This window comes from Homarus americanus, unplaced genomic scaffold (genome assembly GCF_018991925.1).
Source record: "Homarus americanus isolate GMGI-L3 unplaced genomic scaffold, GMGI_Hamer_2.0 scaffold9798, whole genome shotgun sequence".
Classification (NCBI taxonomy): Eukaryota; Metazoa; Arthropoda; class Malacostraca; order Decapoda; family Nephropidae; genus Homarus; species Homarus americanus.
Window position 1 is genome coordinate 309185 of NW_024742161.1, and position 21594 is coordinate 330778.

The window sequence follows — 21594 nt, forward strand, 5'->3', positions numbered from 1 at the left end:
AGAATCTGCTTCTACAATAAGTTGATAAAAACTAAACATCACAAAAATGGAAGACTCGTGTGAATGAGTTACCTGTGTGGTCTGTGTGGGCGTGGATGGCATGGTCGTGGGAGAAGGTGGGCGTGGTGGGTGGCTGGGGACCTCCGAGTACCTCGCCCACGTTAGCGGCTACACTCACCACCTCCATGGCATCCTGTGGGACCAACACCAGTTAGTACACTTGTACCTCATAAATAATGTTTTACTCTATTAGTATAATATAAAGTCTCTCTCTCTCTCTCTCTCTCTCTCTCTCTCTCTCTCTCTCTCTCCACTCCTCGTATTATCAGTGCGGAGAACATTAATGCTCATAGCAGTTCAACACACACACACACACACACACTAAACCTTCTCCCGCGCTTTAAACAACGTATTTTATTATCATGTCTTAGCGTCGTTCATCTCTCACGAATACATCAAGGAAGATGGCGGCGAACTTCTCGGCACAATATCTGGGCGGGAAAGTTGGTGGTGATCTTTGTTAAATATGTCAGTATAATATATAGAGAAGTGACGGGGGAGCGGACACCGGTCACCCAGACGAGGATAACGGCCACAAAGCTCCGGAGATTATAGTTCGAAATAAATATTGGCTCAATCAGTCATCATTAAGCTAAAATTGCACAAATCGTATTCGTCACAGTTTGGTTTCATTGGCGCCCGTCACGGAAACTTTACGGCCGCTCCTGACGGAATATTAAACTTCTATTCCTTACAACTAAAAAAAAAAAAAACCCACCACCGATATCAAACATTCTCTCGTTAACAAACATGACTAGAGAAAATAAATCACAGCTAAAATTGCATAAATATAAGTATGTTACTTTGTTTTCTGCGGTGAAAACTTTTATCGTCGTCATGCAGAGATTCCAAATAATTCTGGTCCTAATCCGCGCCAAAGTTTTGATGGTGATAATTTGTCTTTCAACTCGCCACACAATTATGTCGTTCTTTCGCGAGCCATAAATCCTCACTGTCGCCCTCCATTAAGCATTACGGCACCGTGTTCCAGGCTCCACCGTGTTCCAGGCTCTACCGTGTTCCTGGCTCTACCGTGTTCCTGGCTCTACCGTGTTCCAGGCTCTACCGTGTTCCAGGCTCTACCGTGTTCCAGGCTCTACCGTGTTCCTGGAAACGTGGTCACTCGGGGAGATAGAACACGGGGGCTGATCCGGAACCAGGATTAATTAGGCTAGTTAAAAAAAAGGGGACAGTAAGACAGGCTAGTAGAGCTGGCTAGTTGGGATGTATATTGGATAGTCAAGCGGACGAGGAGCGCTGTGTGGTTAGAGAAGCGGGCTAGTCGTGGGAGGTGTTAGAGGGGGGGGGTGAGTGGGGTGTAAAGAGGCGTAAGATTTATGACTTATAGTTACAAGTGACACACACACACACACACACACACACACACACACACACACACACACACATTTCATACACAAATTATATATGTTAAATACACACTTCCTACCATATTAATACGAGCTATAATTACACTTCATTTGGGACAGTAAATGTATACATAATACAGAATTAATTCATACATTATTCACAGCTAATACTTATCCAAACACTTCAGAACAGTAAATACTCGTACACGCATATATACACACACGTCACACATTTAATACATACATATATACACACATCATACATATTTACTACATACATATATACACGTCATACATAATTAACACATACATATTATATTTCATACACAACCAATACACACAATCATACACAAACAACACATACGTGACACATACACTCCATAAACATCAATCGATATAAAAAAAAACACACAAACCAAAACACCCCCTCCTCCCACCCCCCCCAAAAAAAAAATCTCAACTCGGGTTAAAAATTTGTGTCCTTCAAAATGCCAATTCTCGCTCTTAATGACAGTGGTGCAGCCGATAAAATATTAACACGTCATAATTAAAACCAAAATTATACGTCATGAGATGGACCCCTATAATTTGGGCGGCGGGGACAAATATAATTAAAAATTCAACATTACGTGATGGAAGGAATGACCCCCAGGGCGAAGGTTAAGTGACAATGGAGGTATAAATGCACGAGTATACTAGATCCCTCGCTAGTATCGTGTATGTATGTATGTATGTATGTATGTATGTATGTATGTATGTATGTATGTATGTGTAGTGATGTTCATTTTGACAAGGGAGTGAAAATAGCCATATTATAACCAGTATAGCGCAAGTGATGAATCTTTGGTGACTATATGAGGTATAGGTGTTACATAGGAAACGAAAGAGCGACTGTATCCAGAAGCAGCTGACTCTTATAGGGAACGTATAAGGAGCAGTATTTTCAAGGCTTCACAGATATGCAATAGTGATATAAAAGGTACACATCCCTTTAGTAAATACCATTATGTAGAGTATATCTCCTCTCCTTCTAGTAATATTCTAACATCTGCCAAAAACAGAAGTACTCCCCTTGACCTTATTAAAAGTCATTATAACTGCAGACAACGACAGGTAAACCTCCGCTTCCTGGTGACCACATATAGCAGTGATAACATACCACACATAGCAGTGATAACATACCACACATAGGAGTGATAACATACCACACATAGGAGTGATAACATACCACACATAGCAGTGATAACATACCACACATAGCAGTGATAACATACCACACATAGGAGTGATAACATACCACACATACGAGTGATAACATACCACACATACGAGTGATAACATACCACACATAGCAGTGATAACATACCACACATAGCAGTGATAACATACCACACATAGGAGTGATAACATACCACACGTAGGAGTGATAACATACCACACGTAGGAGTGATAACATACCACACATAGGAGTGATAACATACCACACATAGGAGTGATAACATACCACACATAGCAGTGATAACATACCACACATAGCAGTGATAATATACCACACATATATGATACACACACATAGCAGTGATACACACACATGGGGAGTGATAACATACTACACATAGCAGTGATAATATACCACACATAGGGAGTATAAATATACACACATAGGAGTGATAACATACTACACATATAGGAGTGATAATACCACACATAGGAGTGATAACATACCACACATAGGAGTGATAACATACCACACGTAGGAGTGATAACATACCACACATAGCAGTGATAACATACCACACATAGGAGAGATAACATACCACACGTAGGAGTGATAACATACCACACATAACAGTGATAACATACCTCACATAGCAGTGATAACATACCACACATAGCAGTGATAACATACCACACATAGCAGTGATAACATACCACACATAGGAGTGATAACATACCACACATAGCAGTGATAACATACCACACATACGAGTGATAACATACCACACATAGCAGTGATAACATACCACACATACGAGTGATAACATACCACACATACGAGTGATAACATACCACACATACGAGTGATAACATACCACACATAGCAGTGATAACATACTACACATATGAGTGATAACATACCACACATAGGAGTGATAACATACCACACATAGGAGTGATAACATACCACACATAGGAGTGATAACATACCACACGTAGGAGTGATAACATACCACACATAGGAGTGATAACATACCACACGTAGGAGTGATAACATACCACACATAGGAGTGATAACATACCACACATAGCAGTGATAACATACCACACATAGGAGTGATAACATACCACACATAGGAGTGATAACATACCACACATAGGAGTGATAACATACCACACATACGAGTGATAACATACCACACATAGGAGTGATAACATACCACACATAGGAGTGATAACATACCACACATAGGAGTGATAACACACATAGGAGCATAGTATACACACATAGAGTGATAACATACTATATAGCAGTGATAACATACTACACATAGGAGTGATAATACCACACATACAGCAGTGATAAATATACCACACATAGAGTGATAACATGCTCACACAGTAGGAGTGATAATATTTCACACATAGAGGATAACATACCACATAGGAGGGAGTGATAACATATCACACATAATGAGTGATATGATACACACATACGAAAGATAACATACACACACATAGAGTGATACATACACACATAGGGAGTGATAACATACACATAGGAGTGATACATAACACACGTAGCAGTGATAACATACACACATAGGAGTGATAACATACACATATATATAACATACACACATAGGAGAGTGATAAGACACACACATAGCAGTGATAACATATCACAGCATAGAGTGATAACATACCACACATAGAGGATAACACACACATAGGAGTGATAGCATAATACACATAGCAGTGATAACATACTTTTACACATAGCAGTGATAACATACACACATAGAGTGATAACATACTACACATAGAGTGATAACATACACACACAGAGTGATAACATACACACATAGGAGTGATAACATACACATAGGGAGTGATAACATACCACACATAGAGTGATAACATACCACACATAGGAGTGATAACATATCACACATAGTGAAAGGATATGATACATGAGTGATAACATACCACATAGAGTGATAGCATAACACACACATAGCAGTGATAACATACACACATAGGAGTGATAATATACCACATAGCAGTGATAAATATACCACACATAGCAGGATAACATACCACACATAGGAGTGATACACACATAGGGAGTGATAGCATTACTTACAGCAGTGATAACATACCACACATAGGAGTGATAACATACCACACATACGAGTGATAACATACCACACATAGGAGTGATAACATACCACACATAGCAGTGATAACATACCACACATAGGAGTGATAACATACCACACATAGGAGTGATAACATACCACACATAGCAGTGATAACATACCACACATAGGGTATAACATACCACACTAGAGTGATAACATACCACACACAGTGATAACATACCACACATAGGGTGATAACATACACACAGGGAATACACACAAAGGTGATAACATACACACAACGAGTGATAACATACACATAGAGTGATAACATACCACAAAGGGGATAACACACACATAGGAGTGATAACATACCACACATAGGAGGATACATACCACACATAGAGTGATAACATACCACACATAGGAGTGATAACATACCACATAGAGTGATAACATACCACAAGGTGATAAAACACACATAAACACACAGGAGTGATAACATACCACATAGGAGTGATAACATACCACACATAGAGTGATAGCATACCACACATAGCAGTGATAACATACCACACATAGAGTGATAACATACACATAGAGTGATAACATACCACACATAGGGAGTGATAACATACCACACATAGGAGTGATAACATACCACACATAGGAGTGATAACATACCACACATAGGAGTGATAACATACCACACATAGGGAGTATAACACACATAATACACACATAGAGGATAACATACCACACATACGAGTGATACACACACATAGGAGTGATAGCATACCACACATAGCAGGATATGACACCATAGGAGTATACATACCACATAGCAGTGATAACATACCACACACAGCAGTGATAACATACCACATAGGAGTGATAATACCACACATAGGAGTGATAGCATACCACACATAGCAGTGATAACATACCACACATAGAGTGATAACATACCACACAGGAGTGATAACATACCAACACATAGGCGTGATACATACCACATACAGTGATAACATACCACATAGCAGTGATAACATACCACATAGAGTGATAACATACCACACATAGGAGTGATAACATACCACACATAGCAGTGATAACATACCACACATAGGAGTGATAACATACCACACATAGCAGTGATAACATACCTCCTGTTTCAAGAAATATTATATTCTTTAAAAAAACAGAAATACATAATGTTTACATAGTAGATTTAACATATGACCCGCCTTGACTCAGAAGGACGATAGGAGATGATGGTTAATGAAGCAATTTAACAAAACGCGCGTCTTAAGGGGGTCGTTTAGCATACAGTAAACAACCTCTGTAGCTAGCACATACCCCTTCAGCATAAAGATGTATTTATACGACTCTCGTCATAAGCTATTACGTGTTATGGTTGTAATCTAAACTAACCTGTCCTAACCTAACCTAACCTTACCTGACTTAATCTTACCTGACTTAATCTTGCCTGACCTAACCTTACCTGACCTCAATCTATCTAAGCTAACCTTAACCTATTTAACCTAACTTAATCAACCTAACTTAACCTCATTGTACCTAATCTAACCTCATCTTAATATCAACTATAACCTAACCTAACCTACCTTAAAGTACCCTTACTAACCTAACCTAACCTAGTCGTTCACTCATTAAGCGAAATACCTAAGAATAACTTTAGCCACTGCGTAAAATAACGAGTAATTTAGACGAAATGACAGTGACGTAATATACCTGAAAGACTAATTTACCTGTTACTTAAGAATTTACCTGAGATGATCCTGAGGAAAGAAAGGAGAGACTGAGGAGAGGGGAAGGTTATATATAATGAAACAAGAAAAGGGAGACTATAATAAAATGAAAGAGGGGAGAAAAGAATAACTGAGGGGATGACGAGGAGGATTAATTCAAGAAGAAGAAACAGAGAGAGAGAGAGAGAGAGAGAGAGAGAGTGTGTGTGTGTGTGTGTGTGTGTGTGTGTGTGCCTTACAACATACAGGCGACCGACATTTCCAGATTGACACACGCGCGCCACAATAGTCTCCTGACGGTAAAAAGCAGTCAGGTCACGACAGGTAACGACAGGTAACTCAGCGACAGGTCGTGAAAGAAAAGACTAGTGGGGTGTAAAGAAGAGCGTTATGGGTGATCGAGACTCTAGCAGCTGAGCCCTTCCAGGTGACGGCGGCGGTGCTGGGGGATGATGATGGCTCTACCTGCTAGCCCTTGCATTACAGTCCTTCCCCAGAGGATAATAAACACACACACACACACACACACACACACGCCACTAGCAGGAAGGGGTACGATGTAGGGTGGTCATCACTGGGAGGGAGGGGGGACCATGACCACTACTACCCCCTACCATCAACACCACCAGCTAGGTGACACCCGGGCGGCTAATGGCCCAAATTAGACGATCAAGCGGATGAGTTTTGTGTGGGTCGCGTTTATCGTCGCCTCCTCCCTCTCTCCCCCATCAGGAGGGAGGAAGAGCACCGGCCTATGACAGGAGGGCTGCATCCTGACGGGGAAAAGACAGTCGAGGAAGGGGTGGGGAGGTGGGGTGGGGAGGGTTTTATGGACTACGGGGAGGGAGGAAGTAGTGAGGGCCGTCTAGACAGGTGACTGGTAACTGTCACACGGTCAGTCACGAATACACGACGATGTATGGGAGTAAGAGGAGTGGTGCACGGCAGTCAAGGGGCGTTGATGACCACGAGGGTGAAGATAATGATGATGATGATGATGATGATGATGATGATGATGATGATGACAACAAGGCACAGCTCTTGATACTATCCTGAGAAACTGGATTAACGGTACCTACAGTCAAACAGTTCCCCCTTTAAAATGACCCTAGAGAAACTATTAACCCCTTTAAACTGACCCCAGAGAAATGAGACATACAATTAAAAAAAAACTTCTGATGCACAAATATTTATTTAATTTTTTTTTCAGTGACAGTCGTGTTTGGGGGGTGGGAGCACGTCACATCCCATCGGCCAAGGGAATATATCGGCCGACGGTCGTAAGGTGACAGTCAGCGGTCGTAAAATATCGGGCCGACGAGCGATTAGTGGAGTAAAAATATAAATAACACAGAAAAAATGGGTGAGGAGAAGGTACTTGTATGGTTTACTGAGCTGGTGATGTATGCGTGGGAGGAGAGAAAAGGAAGAGAGGAGAGAGAGACAGGCAAGGGAGAAAGGGAGAGAGAGAGAGAGAGACAGGCAAGGGAGAGAGGGAGAGAGAGAGAGAGAGACGTACAGCGTAGATATCCAAATGCAAAAGCAAACACATATATTTACTAATACCAATATCTTTTGTTGTCATCATTATTATTATTATTATTATTATTATCATTGTTACTAATAGTCATATTTATCATTAATTATCATTATTATTACCAGTATTATTAGTATTACTACTTGCATACTTACAAATACCATTAATGGAAACAAATTGAACAACCACTCCCAGAGAGTACTCACAACCACCTCTCACCTGGCTGCTGGTACAACACCCTAAAACACAACAATAGCAGCAACAACAACAACAACAACAACAACAACAACAACAACAATAGCAGCAGCAGCAACAACAACAACAATAGCAACAACAACAACAAAATGCTCTTTATTTCACTTCGTTTTCCTACTTAATTTAATATATACGTATAAGTGGGGAGGCGCATCTCTTCAGTGGGAAGGGGAGGAGAGAGAGAGAGAGGAAGGGGAAGGAGGAAGGAGAGGGGAAGGAGGAGGAGGGAGGAGGAGGAGGGAAGGAGACACTGAAAGAGGAGGGTTGGGTTCCTGGCCCAGCAAGTAATGTACTGCCTGTCAAAATGTCCAGCTGGAAGATTGTCAACACGATCCTGGGTGATGTTACTTCTTGGGGGGGGTCCAGGTTGGGGAGGAGGTGTACTACTACGGGCACGGGAGTGTGTTGGGGAGGGGGAGTGTGTTGGGGGGTGTACTCAGTAGGACGGGAGGAGGAGTGTGTACCCAGGAGGCAGGTTGTGTGCTTCCAGTCAGTAAAAGGGGGAGGAGAGAAGGGGTGAGGCATGTGCGGGCAGAGGAGGGAGGTTATCCAGGAAAAGGTGTGTGCCGGTGGGGGGTGGGTGGTGCAGCAGGTGTGTGTGTGTGTGTGTGTGTGTGTGTGTGTGTGTGTGTGTGTGTGTGTGTGTCGGACATCTTGTTGTGTGTCGTCATATAATTAATTTAAGCCGTTTTGTCACAGTTGTAAATAAAAGCTCTCCTGTTCCACGATGTTTCCCATAACTCATTCCCTCCTCCTCCTCCTTTCTCCTTCATCCTTCCTTCCTTCCTTCTCTTCCTTGTCCCTCTCTACCTCCTAGCCCACTCAATCCCTCCCCACATTCTTCCCTCCTTGTCCTTCCTCTCTCCGTCCCTCCTTCTTCCTCCCCTCTCTCCCTAGTTTAGCTTTATCGCTGCGGAAATGTGAGCTACGACTTTAGTCATTCTCTTGAAAACCTCAGCTAAAAAATATGAATACCAACTCCCAGTACGTGCCCAGTTTGTCCTTGTTCATGGATATTTGTCCTTGTTTGTCCCTTTCTTGTGTTTGTTTGTCTTCGCATGTTTCTGTTTACGTCTTTGTTTAAACATTTGCGTATCTATTTTCATTTCTTTTTTATATTCATGTTTATATTCCCCCTTTTTTGTTTTACTAATATCAGCTGTTGTTGTGTATTTGTTTATATCATATCTGTAGTTGTTTGTGTTTACCTACGTGTTTTTTTTTTGGTTTAGGTGTCCTTGTATTGTGGTGGTTACGTGGTTTGTTTTTAACCCTGTTTTTCCTTGTTTGTGGCCGTGTGTTAAAATTCCATCGTTTTTTTCCTCGTGGAAGTTGTGTTTACTTGCTTGTGTTTGTTCCCATTTCGTTTGGATATATATATTTATTTCTCCGTGAACAAAAATAATTCTTTTTTCTATTTTTTTTTAATCTTTCTCACTTTTGTTCCAATCTTCGTTTTCTTTCTTATCGTCGTGTTTTTGTTTTCCTCCTCGTTTATTTAATGTTAGCTATTATTTCCGTACACTGATATTATCTTTTTTGTTAATTCTTCTTCTTCTTCTTCTTCTTCCTCTCTACTACTGTACTAATTTTCACTCGCCTAAATATCGTTTTTTCTTTTTTTTTGCTTTAAGATAGAACAATAATTCAGATTGTTATTACTTACGAACTTAAATTACTATTATTGTTATTATTATTATTTTTGTTATTGTTACTATTGTTGATGTTGTTTTTATTATTATGCCATTATTATTGTTATTATTTCAAAATAAAAATAAGCGCCTTTGCCGTTATTATTATTATTATTATTATTATTATTATTATTATTAGTAGTAGTAGTCGTAGTAGTAGTCGTAGTAGTAGTCGTAGTAGTAGTCGTAGTAGTAGTCGTATTGGCTTTAAATCATTTACTGAGTTCTTCCATATATACAAACAGTTAATTCCCTCATTTTACCAATTCTTCTCATTCCCTCTCATCAAGTTTATTCTGTTCTTTCTTCTCCTCATTTATTCCATTCTTTATCTACACATTCATTCTCACCTTTACTCATTAATGGTATCTTCATCTTTGTGTATTTCCTTAATAATTAGTTCAACAGGAAACAATTTATATTTTTATCTATTTAAGTAATTATTCTAAGCTCTTTATCTGTTTATTCCTTTTATCAAATACTTACTAATTCTATTTTCTTTTAGTCCATTTTTATCCTTTTTCTTTTCAACTACCTCGTAATTTTATATCCTTGTATTATTTAATTATTATTTTCCTCAATTACCAAATCATTATAAGTTATCTCTCTCTCTCTCTCTCTCTCTCTCTCTCTCTCTCTCTCTCTCTCTCCAACTAACAAGTTTATTACACGTTATCTCAGTTTTCTTGTTTATATCAATTAAATTCCTTTCTTCAACCACCAATTTCCACAGTCTCCTAATCACCATCTGCTCGCTAATTGCTTCCATTCATTCAAATTGCCTATTCCAGCCACCTAGACTCGCGCCATCCATCTCCAGGCCCAATTTTCTGTCGTTGGCTCAGCGGCCGTCACGTGATCTCAATTATGGGAGGCAACCAACGCTTGCCATTCCCACTACAATTAATCCTCTTTCTCTTTATTAATCCAGTTATCAAATTATCACCGAGATTACATAGTTAAATTATCACCGTGATTACATCGTCAAATTATCAGCGATTATAGAGCCTTCTGCCAACACGCTATAGGATTAAAATTCATCGTTTCGTCTCATTCTTAGTTTGGGATCGCCCCTGTTATTGTTTTCTTTTGTGTTAGAAGGATTTATGATGCTTCTAACAATATATATATACACACACTAGGGTTATGTTGTTGCGTATCTCTTATCATATACCCTCGTTAGGATATACGTTAATTATCGTCATATTCTTAACTCCAATTGCATTCCCCGTTCCGTTTATCCATTACGGTATATTTCCTTTCATTATTTATTTTTTTTTTCAATATTATTCTTAATTATCTAAGTGTTCTTCCTCTTCCTCTCACTTTTCCGTCTACTTTTCCTTACCAATGTTTTTAATCCCTCCCTCCCTCTATTACACCCCTCCTCTCCCATTCCATCCATTCCCTCCGTTCTTCCTCGTTATTATCTTCTATCCCTACCATTTATTCTGTTCTTGTCTCCCCCTTTAGTATTAATTATTTCACCTCCCCTTTCTTCATGCTTAACTTACGCTCATTCCTCCCCCTCACTTAAACCTTATTAGAATTCCGTGTTACGTAAACTCACACTCATTCACACACGGCAAAGAAGAAGAAAAAATATGATGTTTTTATTTAGTTAGTTATCTCTTTATTTACATCTTCATCACAATCCTTATTATTATTATTTTCATCACAATTCTTCTTATTCTTCTTATTATTATTATTATAGGTTATATACGTATGTTATCGTATAAAAGCTGTATTCTATATTTTTTTCTCAAACTACCAAATGTATTTTCCTTTATGACACTTACGTTGACATATTGTATAGTAAAATAATGATAATAATAATAATAATAATAATAATAATAATAATAATAATAATAATAATAATAATAATAATAATAACAATAATAATAATAATAACACCTCATCTTTCTTTTCCATTATTAAGGCAATTCTTTCCCTTCCATTACCTGTAGGTTCTCTTCTCTCTCCCATAGCTACGGAAACTTTCATCTTCACCAGTCCCCTATCCCATCACAGTGTGGACCATCCCTTCTCATCACAAACTCCCATCATCACAGTATCCACCCATCCCATAATTCGTGACCCATCCCTTCTCTCCCTCCTGCCCATTCATCTGGCTCCAATTCACCACTTATTTCATTAATTACGCACCAACAATTCCCCAGATGTAATTGATGCCTGGCCAAACAAGTTGGTGCGGTAACTCCCCCTAGTCATGACACGGCATTAGTCCTGTCATGAGGTTTTGAGGAAGAAAAAAAATGTCCCCAATTAAGGTGTGGGGAAAAAAAAAACGACCCTAATTTCGTTGTCATTCGTATAAAAGTTCACATGTGTAAGGAGGAGCCAGCTACTACAGTACACTCATAAAGAGATATTTAGGAAAGTAGTAGTATTAGTTTCATGCTTAGAAAATGAGAGAGAGAGAGAGAGAGAGAGAGAGAGAGAGAGAGAGAGAGAGAGAGGAGAGAGAGAGAGAGAGAGAGAGAGAGAGAGAGAGAGAGAGAGAGAGAGAGAGAGAGAGAGAGAGAGAGAGAGAGAGTAGGCCTACTGAATATTAAAGCCAAAACACAATACTCAATATCGTTGTCATAACTCACATCAAAACGTTCAGTAACAAAGGAAAATTTAAGGAAAAAAATTCTCATAAAAAATCCCCTAAAATCCATTAAATAATAATTATAATAAAAAAATATATAACCAATAACAGACAGTCAATATCGTTCCCACTGGTGCAAACGGAGGAATAAGACGAACAACGGGAACAAGAGGAACAGCAAGAACAAGAGGAACAGCAGGAACAAAAGGAACAGCAAGAACAAAAGGAACAGCAGGAACAAGATGAACAGCAGGAACAAACTATTCTCATAAAATACATCAAGTCAGCAAAGTAACAATTTAGGTCAAAATGTTAGGTCAGGCGTGAGAAGGTTGGTGATGTGGACAACGTGTATAGCAGCGGCGGTGTGGGTCATCATTATACCTCGACCACCCCATTGATGGCGTGTATGATAATTAAATAATGATAAGACCATTTGCTAATACAAACTTGCAATTACACTAGCGTAGGAATTAATTAATCAGGATATATATATGTATAATACTTCTCTTTCCTACCTCTTCCTACCTTTTCTAGCGGACTAAACACGAGATGGAACAACAGCTAAAAAAAAAAAATACTGATTATTATCATCATAAATAAAAAGATTACTGGGTGACCATTTCATCAACAAGGCTAACTGGATGGTTATCTGCCTGGTTGGTTAGCTAACTGGTTGACTGACTGGTTGACTGACTGGTTGGCTGACTGGCTGGCTTCCTTAGCTTTATAGCTTGACTTAGGATGAGATTCTCAAGGGTTAGTGAGACAATACTCCCCCGTAACTGATGACTGCAGCTAAACAACGCCAAAGAACTGTATAGAATTACAGTAATCATCTACCTTACTAACTCAATAGGCATAATCAGGATAAAAAACTTTAGGCCTATATTATTATCATTAGTGAATAATTCTAATTTAGGCAGAGATTCAGTGTAATTTTTTTTATGCAAATTTGTTTATGTTTTATTTACTTTATTTTTAAGTCAAGGAATTCGGCACGTTCTTCCCCCCTCAGTTAGGAGTCATGGGCTGCTATGTGTCCCTGAGCCCTCTCTTCTGACTAACTGCCTCGCTTAAACCACCTGCTAATAACACCCGGAGATTAAAAAGTCAGGGTTGAGTAGCGGTTGGGGTGAATCATACGGTGGTGGTGGGAGTAGTGGTATGGGGTAATAATAATAGTAGTAGTAGTAGTAAAAAAGTAATAGTAGTGGTAGTATTACTGGTGGTGGTGGTGGCAGTAGTAGTGGTAGTGGTGGTAGTAAGTGATGGTGGTGGTGGTGGTGGTAGTAGTGGTAGTAAGTGGTGGTGGTGGTGGTAGCGTGAGTGAGGCACCGCCACAGCATTAATCTGCCGCCCTACAAAAGAACATCGGGCAGACTTCACCCACTGAGGAACAATTTTGTATATTGTTTTTTTTATTCAAGAGAGGGAGCGGTAGGTGGGGGGGAGGTGGGGGGGTTAAGGAAGAAGGGGGGGGGAAACCAAGTATGAAGGTAGGGGGAAAGGAGGATGGAGGAGGAAATAGGAAGAACGTAATAATAAGGTGGAGGAAGAGGGAAAATGTAGGAAAGAGAGAGAGAGAGGAAGGAATGGACGAGAAGAGGAAATGGGGGAGGAAAGGGAAAGGAAAAGGGGAGAGGAAGAAAGAATAACAGGTGCATGAGAAAGAGAAGTAGTAAATGAGAAGGAAGAGGATGGGACGAGGAGAAAGATCAGAGATAGAAAGAAGAGAGAGAGAGAGAGAGAGAAATAAAGAGGTTTTCTATGGCGTGGAAGAGGAAGGAAGGAAACCAGTATATAAAAGTTTCCAAAGGGTAGAAAGAAAAGGCATAAAAAAAAAGGAAGGGGGGAGTGAAAGGGTCGGGTAGAAGAAGGAAAAGGAAGGGAAGGGGAGGAAAGGCGGAAGTTGCAAGGGGCGATCACCTCCTGACGACGACGGTGACGAAGACAAAGATAAGAAAGTTAGATAGGTAGATAGGTAGGTAGGTGGTGTGATAGAGTAGGTATATGCAGGTCGGCAGAGATGGATTAGTAGGGACTGGGGGATGTTAGATAGAAGGAAGGGGGTGGAGGGTGAAGGAAGAAGTTAGATGAGAAGAGAGAGGGAATGGGAGGAGGAGGGAGGGAGGAGTGGAGAGGGAGGGGGGGAAGGACTTATTGCAACTCATGGGAAAGAGAGAGAATCGGAGGTAGGTGGGCTGCTGGGATTAATTAGGCAAAATGGAGGCTGGGTTTGTACAGGATCCTGGAGCCAGAAACAAAGCTTTTAAGCACTGTCTGTGGACGCCACCTTAGTCTTGGGTCTGTCAAGGGTAGAGAGAGTGCTGAGGGAGGAGAGAAAGGGAGGGGGGGGGGAGAATGATGATGATGGAGGAGGAGAAGAAGGAGAGAGCAGGGAGGATGAGAGAAGAAAAAGGAGGGAAGGAGAGTAAGAGGCGACTGTGTTAAGAAGAAAAAAAATCCAAAGGGAGAATAATGGAGGAGGGTAATGGCGTAAAGAAGGGAGGTGAAGTAAGTGGAGAGAGAGAGAGAGAGAGAGAGAGAGAGAGAGAGAGAGAGAGAGAGAGAGAGAGAAATGGGAGGAAGTAAAGGAGACAATGAGAAGAGGAAATGAGAGTAAGAACCGTGTAATGATGCAGGAAGAGAGAGACAGAGAGAGAGAGAGAGAGTGACTCAGCACAAAATATAAACCCAACATAATAGTAAATATTTATAGAAGGGAAGAAAGTGAACGAGTTATTAGGTCACGCTGATGATAAACTGTTATGTGCTCAGTAATAAGGAAACATACAACATACACCAGCAGCAGTGTATGTATGATGGGCAGTATGAAGAATCTACGGACGGACGGAGGGACGAATTGACGGACTGACGAGGAACTGACGAATATAGGAACAGATTGACGAAAAAAGACGTACTGACAACCGACTGACTGACTAACTGACTGACTGACTGACTGAGAGACTTTTCCTATATCCTACTTAAATGCCAGAAAAAAAATAAACCCAAAGAAATATGGATATAAATACAGGGAATAGAATGACATAAACAAGAGAACGAGAGGAAATAGGAGAATAAATGTGAGATAACAGGAAAAATACTAAATAAAAGAACAATGAAACAAGATAATAAAATTTAACGTAGACAATTATGATGGTAAATTGTGAGGGCGTAAAGGAGATACGAGTAACAATGTATTTAACTCTTGTACTGTATGTAGGTAACTTATAAATATATTCCAAAAATATTATACAGTGGCTGAATACATTAATATACACAATAACGGCGGATTATTAATTTATTTTTCAATTAATATTTTTTCTGATACTTTTTTTATTGTATATTTTTTTTTTTACGATCCATGTATATTTTTGATGAATTTGAATAATATTAATAGAGAGAGACAAAGTGTTCTTGCGGCTACCACAATAAATCATCACTTTTCCCCATGAATATTAATATTCTCTCTCTCCCATTATTCTAAAAAAGACTAATGTTTTATTTAATAGTTCTAACTCATTTCAGCATATCAGAACTTATTAGGAACAAAATTATTATTTAAAACACAGGTATGAGGCCGATAGTTAATTAGCAGACTCTCCATTGTTCATAAGAATTAATTATTGATATATTAATTTACAGTGGAAAGTTATGAAGTATTGTTCCATAAAGCGATAACAAGGGTCGGGGAGTATCAACAGGTGTATTGACACAACTAAGGCTGCTCCGAGGGGTAAGCTCTTACACCTTAACAAGCAAGAATATTACCGGAGCTTGTGTCAAGTGTTGGTACATCCATAACATCACTACCATACGAATTTACTTTAATATTGAGTAAAGAAAAAAAAAATAATTAATAAAAATGATATTTAAAGAAAGAATATTGACGAGAATTTGAATAATATACTGTTGAATATAAAAATTTAATTCAGAGGCAACTAGTTAGTATTTCTTGACTATTTCAGTTTATTGGTCAACAGGAGTTAATTCGTAAACAAAAATAAACACTTCTGCTGACAATATAAATTTACCCACTGAACATAAAACTAAATTCGATTATAAATATATAAATATCTATGTATATAAATTGACTACATCCACAAATGTGTCTTGACTATGTACAAAGTTTAATGGTAAAAATATAAATTCATAAACACAACGGAGAGAGAGAGAGAGAGAAGCTTTTCGGTGACAAATAGAGGGGACCTGAATAATGCAACCGGCTATTATCTACGGGGGGGGGAAGGGAGGGTAGGGGAAAGGAAGGGGGCGAGGGGAAGGAAGGGCGGAGAGAGAGGGGAGGGGAAGGGAGAGAAAGGGAGGGGAAGGTAATTAGTGGCCAATGGGTTTTAGAGAAACTACCGTCCATTAGCCAATTATTGTCATGATGATGGAGAAGGCAAGGAGGAGGGAATCAATCATCATGAAACGTCGTCAACAAAGAGGCCAGTTGAAGAAGAGCGAATAATGTAAAGGGGGAAGTGGAGGAGTGGTTAAAGGAGGGAGGGAAGTAAGGAAGGAAGACGGACGGATGAGAGGGAGGGACGGAAGGTAGGAAGACGGACGGATGAGAGGGAGGAAGACGGACGGAAGTAAGGTAGGAAGACGGACGGATGAGAGGGAGAGGGACGGATGAGAGAGGGACGGATGAGAGAGAGGGACGGATGAGAGAGAGGGACGGATGAGAGAGAGAGGGACGAATGAGAGGGAGGACGTATGAGGAGGGAGGTACAGAAGGTAGGAAGACGGACAGATGAGAGGGAGAAGACGGACGGATGAGAGAGGGAGGGACGGAAGTAAGGTAGGAAGACGGACGGATGAGGGGGAAGAGGGGGGGGGAGAAGGAAGATAGAGATAGAAAGAAAGAAAAATAAAAAAAAGCGGAGAAAGAGATGGAAGAAGAGCTCCAGACACCACACACACGAGACCGCACCTACAGTACGAGTGTAACATTAATAATTCCCCTCTAACAACTAATTATAATGCTATTTCACTGTCCTTAATGGCCAAGACTCTCAAAGATACAGAGGATAATTTTCCCTATAATTAAATACGAGAGTACATAGTTACAATGAAGTCTTAGTATACAAATTTCACACCATTCTAAACAGTGTTCAATCTTACCCTGAATGTGTTCCAATATCATCAACTAGGAGATTCATATATACGTATCATGAAGACTCTTGACTCCCCCCCCCCAAGGTAGGGTTTCTCAAAGATCCGTATGTACGATTGTCCACATTAACTACACACACACACACACTAACTCTTCACCCTGGCCTAAGTTACGAACCCAAGATGGCGATCACACAAAAAGCGTACAAATCGCACAGACACTTGTGTACCATATCTTGATTTTGGTCTCTAACGGGCGACGAACAGCAACAACCTGGCTAATCAAGTGAGTACTGAAAAACCTTGGTTGTGGTCTGAGTCGCGGTGAGGTGAGGGAGCTGCGGTGAAGTGACTGGGAGTGAGAGGGAGCCGCGGTGAGGAGAGGGGGAACTGCGGTGAGGTGAGGAGGGAGAGGGTACCGTCGCCAAGTTCAGTCCAGGTAAACTCTCCTGAGGTAATTTTCACCCTTCATACATAACAATTCTATCTCTCATAATTTCCCCTTCGTTACTGGACTAGCGTATTACCAACCTACATACATACACGCTCACAGACCTTAGTTATTAGAGCGCTGTGATGACATTATAAAAGAAAGCTATTTAAAGAGTCTCCTAAACACGACCAAAGGCGGTGAGTGCTTGTGAGGCTTTAATAATACTCAAGGGAGGTAATCATAGGATCATCAGTCACGCCCTCAAACTAATGACTCCTTGTAGTGTCCCATGATTTTCTGTATCAGTTATTGCCACAGTAGTATTATCTATCTACCTATCAATATTATTACTATTTTTTTACCGCTATTTCTATTACATTACTACAATAATATTACAACTATCATGTATAATAATGATTCTATACACCAATGACTATTAACATTATCACCATTTCCATTTCAAGAAGAGGCGGCCGACCCAGCATCATCAGTAACCCCTCAAGGTATGTAGTTATAAAACACAGTGGTTATACAATACGGGATGTTGTAGCGAGCGACACACTGACACACCTCTATCTTTAATGTCCCCTGGTGATAATGTACTGTTTTGTGATGTTAATGGTGTAGCATTGTTGTGAGAAAGTGGTGACACAGGCAATGAGGAGGATATTTTGTGACTGAGGTGATGATGATGATGATGATGATGATGATGATGATGATGATGATGGTTATAACTTATTGTTCCAACTGCCTATAACACTATCGAGACAATCTTTTCCCTTCCCTCCCTCTCTCACCGTCCATGATAATTGTTGTTGTTCTGTTATCCTTGTACCTGTATCCTATATATCTCTACCTGTATTTATATCAATGCCTCGACCTACACTACTATCAATACCTCTCTATAAGTTGCTTGTACCTGTACCACCACCTGCACTGTCCTTTTTCAGTCAATACAACAGTAGTGTATAAATCAGAAGTTAAGAGTCGTTCGTCACCGCAAAAGTTCGCCAGTAGACACACTTGCATCAAAACAAAGTCGTACGTCGCAAACTACAAAACAATATCGTACGTCACAAACTACAAAACGATATCGTACGTCACAAACTACAAAACGATATCGTACGTCGCAAACTACAAAACGATATCGTACGTCGCAAACTACAAAACGATATCGTACGTCACAAACTACAAAACGATATCGTACGTCACAAACTACAAAACAATATCGTACGTCACAAACCACAAAACAATATCGTACGTCACAAACTACAAAACAATATCGTACGTCACAAACCACAAAACGATATCGTACGTCACAAACTACAGAAGAGGTCGAGTTATATTCAACGAAAAAAAGATTCACACTGACGACCATCCTTCACTTGATAGATTCTAATAAATTTAAACTAAAAAGAACATTAACACCAGAAGATAATAATTATCAACAACTCCTACGGTCTCTATACGTAATTCAGACCGTAAAACAAATATTATTTTCATGTACTGAAATAAATCCCATATATAGCACATAACTTTTTTTTCCCCGACCATATTTCAGAAACTTCAAAACTACATTATAAACAGAAGTTACGCTCACACGCACGAGAGTCCGGGAGAGGTTTTAAGACAGTTGATACCATGAGAAAGTATCACATAATTTATCTATGGAAACATATGATGAGCTCAACCCAGGAACAAGAGTGACCGAGAACTGAGTATAATATGGGTCGCTGTTGGCCAGGAAAAAAAGTTCTTTCATTCAGTAAGGCTTTCATTCAGTGTGTTAGTTAGCCCGTCAGGTTTGGCATTCCTAGGTCTGACTAACGCAAGTAAATATCCAGTGCGTCAACGAGGAGCAGTTGTATACCCCCTCCCTACCCTTCCCCAGGATGTTGTACTAGCTCCTCTGCTGTTTCTCAGCCTTATACTGACCCTGAGACAACACACTCCAACCCTGTATCAACAACACACTTGGACGATGCCAAAGTCACCACCACAACACACACAAAAATACCCAGAAAACACGAAAACTCCCAAGCTAAACAGCGAAAAATGTCTATTCCCTAAACAGGACATTGAAATTAACTAGAAAATCGGATTAGTTCCATAATAAAGTTGAATAATCTCTCCCCGCATAACAAATGGGAAATGTTCTCAGAGTAAAATGAGTAAAATTCAACATAAAAAAAAAAATCCCGTTCCTTCACTATAAACAACGCTAAATCGACACTACCGACAAATAGAAAAAACATCAGCTGGAGACATTGCGGGTGTTTTCAAGAGAGAGTTTGGAGTACGACGAAACATCCAAAGATTCTCAGAGATTCCAACGTTAAATTTTACCTCTTACGACTAAAGAGAGAGATCGCTATGTAGAATCTCTCTCTCTCTCTCTCTCTCTCTCTCTCTCTCTCTCTCTCTCTCTCTCTCTCTACACACGAAAGCGGCGGCTAAAATGGCGTGAAGATTGCACCGAGACTCAACAGTGGTAGGATGAAGTTTTTGTACAGGTACTTTATTTATGAGGTAAAAAAATTTGATGAGGTGAACACGACAGAATGAATCGTGAGAGATTTTAGTGTTAAAGACATACGGGAGATGGTGAGATAGCAGCGAGATATTGAGAGACACTTTATAATGAGACAGAGACAAGACGGTGAGAGATATTGGTGAGACAGTGACGAGAATAAGAGGTATTTCACGAGACAAAAGAGATATTGAGAGGCATTTTACAACGAGATACAGACGAGGTTTAGAGAAATACTTCACAACGAGACATACAGACGTCGAGAGACACTTCACAGCCACAGACATAAAGGAGACAGCAATATTATAGACCGTCAATAGATGTTATAGAGCCCGTCAATAGATGTTATAGAGCCCGTCAATAGATGTTATAGAGCCCGTCAATAGATGTTATAGAGCCCGTCAATAGATGTTATAGAGCCCGTCAATAGATGTTATAGAGCCCGTCAATAGATGTTATAGAGCCCGTCAATAGATGTTATAGAGCCCGTCAATAGATGTTATAGAGCCCGTCAATAGATGTTATAGAACCCGTCAATAGATGTTATAGAGTCCGTCAATAGATGTTTAAAGCCCATACTGGTTTCCCAAATTATACAAATTGATGATAATTGACCATAATTGATGATAATTACCTAAACTAACAAAGATACGACCCGTAATTATAGACCCTAAGACAATATATACAGTTTGTTTATCATTAATGGCCGCAAATCCACTTTTATGTGTATTCTTGGTAGAAATTCAAAATGATTATAAAAAATAAAATAAATGAACTGAAAATTATTAAAATCTGAGAGAGGATTTTAATAGTTTCGCTTGTTAAATTATTCCAGTTACTTGAGACGTTAAAACC

General features: G+C 39.7%; 1 protein-coding gene across 1 annotated transcript in view; it reads right to left on the reverse strand.

The window, feature by feature from the left end:
• Window positions 1-21594, reverse strand: part of LOC121876507 — a 79805-nt gene that overhangs the window by 43917 nt on the left and 14294 nt on the right. Inside the window, exon 2 of the mRNA XM_042381637.1 lies at window positions 73-193. Coding sequence (XP_042237571.1) covers window positions 73-193 — 121 coding nt within the window. The remainder of the gene's footprint in view (window positions 1-72; window positions 194-21594) is intronic.